The sequence below is a fragment of the Marmota monax genome, unplaced genomic scaffold, assembly GCF_021218885.2.
Source record: "Marmota monax isolate L192 unplaced genomic scaffold, Marmota_monax_Labrador192_F-V1.1 WCK01_AAM20220418_F8-fsc00138, whole genome shotgun sequence".
Taxonomy (NCBI): domain Eukaryota; kingdom Metazoa; phylum Chordata; class Mammalia; order Rodentia; family Sciuridae; genus Marmota; species Marmota monax.
Window position 1 is genome coordinate 4,953,932 of NW_026692763.1, and position 2,170 is coordinate 4,956,101.

The window sequence follows — 2,170 nt, forward strand, 5'->3', positions numbered from 1 at the left end:
GGGTATGCTGATTCTTGGCACTAGGCTGTGACTTGTTATGTTCCAGTTTAGAGACAATCTTTGCTGGTGCTTTTGGGGACCTTAGCAAAATAAATAAACAAAAGATTCTTCCTGCAGGACCAAGAACCTCCCAAGATACAGATATCTTGGGTTCCCTTTTATCTGGACTAGGAAGAGTTCAGAGGACCAAATGGCAAGTACCCAGGGCTCTGGTCCAGGACTGTATACTACCATCAGGTAAAGCATCCTTGGGGAGCAAGAATATTACTTCCTAATAAAAGTCATCTTGTTCAAGACTCTAGGAGGGACTACTCCCATGGTTTCTACCTTCCTGAGACACCCTTCATGACAGTGCTCGCTTTCCGGTGAGCACCTTCCACAGAGCGCCCTGCACATCGGGATTCCTGAGACTGTAGATGAGTGGGTTCAGCATGGGGCTGACAACAGTGTTAAGGATGCCAATGCCCTTGTCCTTGTCTGAAGGCTCCACTGAACCCAGACGCATGTAGCTGAAGACACCTGTCCCATAGAAGATGCCCACCACTGTGAGGTGGGAGCCACACGTGGAGAAGGCCTTCTTCCTGCCCTCAGCAGAACGGATTCTCAGGACTGCAGCTGCCACATGGACATAGGAGGTGACGATGAGAATCACAGGTGCACCTGCCATGAGGATACCCAGACCAAATAGCAGCAGCTCATTGAGCTGGGTGCTGGAACAGGAGAGCTGGAAGAGCTGGGGGAGGTCACAGTAGAAGTGATTGATCACATTGGGGCCACAGAAGTTGAGTGTGGATATGGCCACAGTATGGGTCAGTGCATTGGTGAAGGCACAAGCCCAGGACACAGCCACCAGTATCCTCTGAACTGTCTGGCTCATGCAGGTGCTGTAGGTAAGGGGCCGGCAAATGGCCAGGAATCGGTCATAGGCCATGGCTGTCAACAAGAAGCAGTCCACACCAGCCAACAGATGGAAGAAGAAGAGCTGTGTAAGGCAGGCTCCATATAAAACTGTATGCTTGTGGGACAAGAGACGACTCAACATTGAAGGAACAGTGACAGTGATGCACCCAACATCCAACACTGACAGATTCCCCAGGAAGAAGTACATGGGGGTGTGGAGTTTAGGCTCCACCAAGATGGCTGCCAGGATGCTGAGGTTTCCCCCGATTGTGACCAGGTAGGCAAAGAAGAAGAGCACAAAGACAACTGGTCGCAGCCCAGGTGTCTCCACCAAGCCCAATAGAATAAACTCAGTCACTGCAGTTCTATTGGCTCCAGGTAATGAGCCCCTGTAATAAGACATTCCAGAGTGGAAGGGATGAGCCTCGATTATTTAGTTAGTCAATAAAAAATATATTGACCTACTTACACTTGCTGCTCCAGGCAAAACCCCCAAATTCCCTAGTGAGTATTTCTCACTCTTCAGGCCACACCTCACTTATTGTCCATGTTCTGCTTTCACCATAGTATCCTTACCTGACTTCCATGTGCATTGCCCAATGCCACCACTACCTTGGACTTCTTTCTTCTCAAAAGGTATTTAAGTCCTTTCTCACTTTGTTCCCTGGAGTAAATGAATGAGGTCCTTCTATCAAGGTCCTACATGAGATCTGAGGGAAAATTATGCTAAAAGTAAAAAAGAACAGAACACATGAATTGATCATAAATCATTACAAATCTATTAGAAATAAAATAAAACAAACCTCTAGCAAATATAAAGAAGAAAAAAATAAAATATATAAAATTAGTAATCAGAAAGTCACAGTATTCATTGATGAAAAAGAAATTTAAATAATCATGGAACACTATCTGCTCCTAAATTTGGACAAATGATTGATTCTTCAACCATCAGAACCATTCCCAAATGAAATAAACCAATAAATAAATAAATTAAAAGAAAGAAACAATAACAACAAAACATGGTCAGAAATGTACTTCCAAATGTGCAGGCTCCAGTTTTATTCCATTTATATGCAAATTATTTTAAATTTGTCAATATAAAGAGAATGTCTACATCATGGACACCTTCTGTAGCTTAGAAATAAAGAGAGCCTTCCCATTCATTTTTCGTCATTACCAAATCCTGATACTAAAATGTAACAATGATAAAAAGTGGAATTATTCTATCCTACCCTCATTTGGCTAGATGTATGCGAAAACCCTAAGTACA

General features: G+C 43.6%; 1 protein-coding gene across 1 annotated transcript; it reads right to left on the reverse strand.

Annotated features, from left to right (window-relative positions):
• Positions 1-343: 343 nt before the first annotated feature.
• LOC124094187 (olfactory receptor 3A1-like) lies at positions 344-1,303 on the reverse strand. Its single transcript, XM_046446792.1, has one exon. It carries the CDS (start codon positions 1,301-1,303, stop codon positions 344-346), a length of 960 nt encoding a protein of 319 aa, XP_046302748.1.
• Positions 1,304-2,170: the final 867 nt, after the last annotated feature.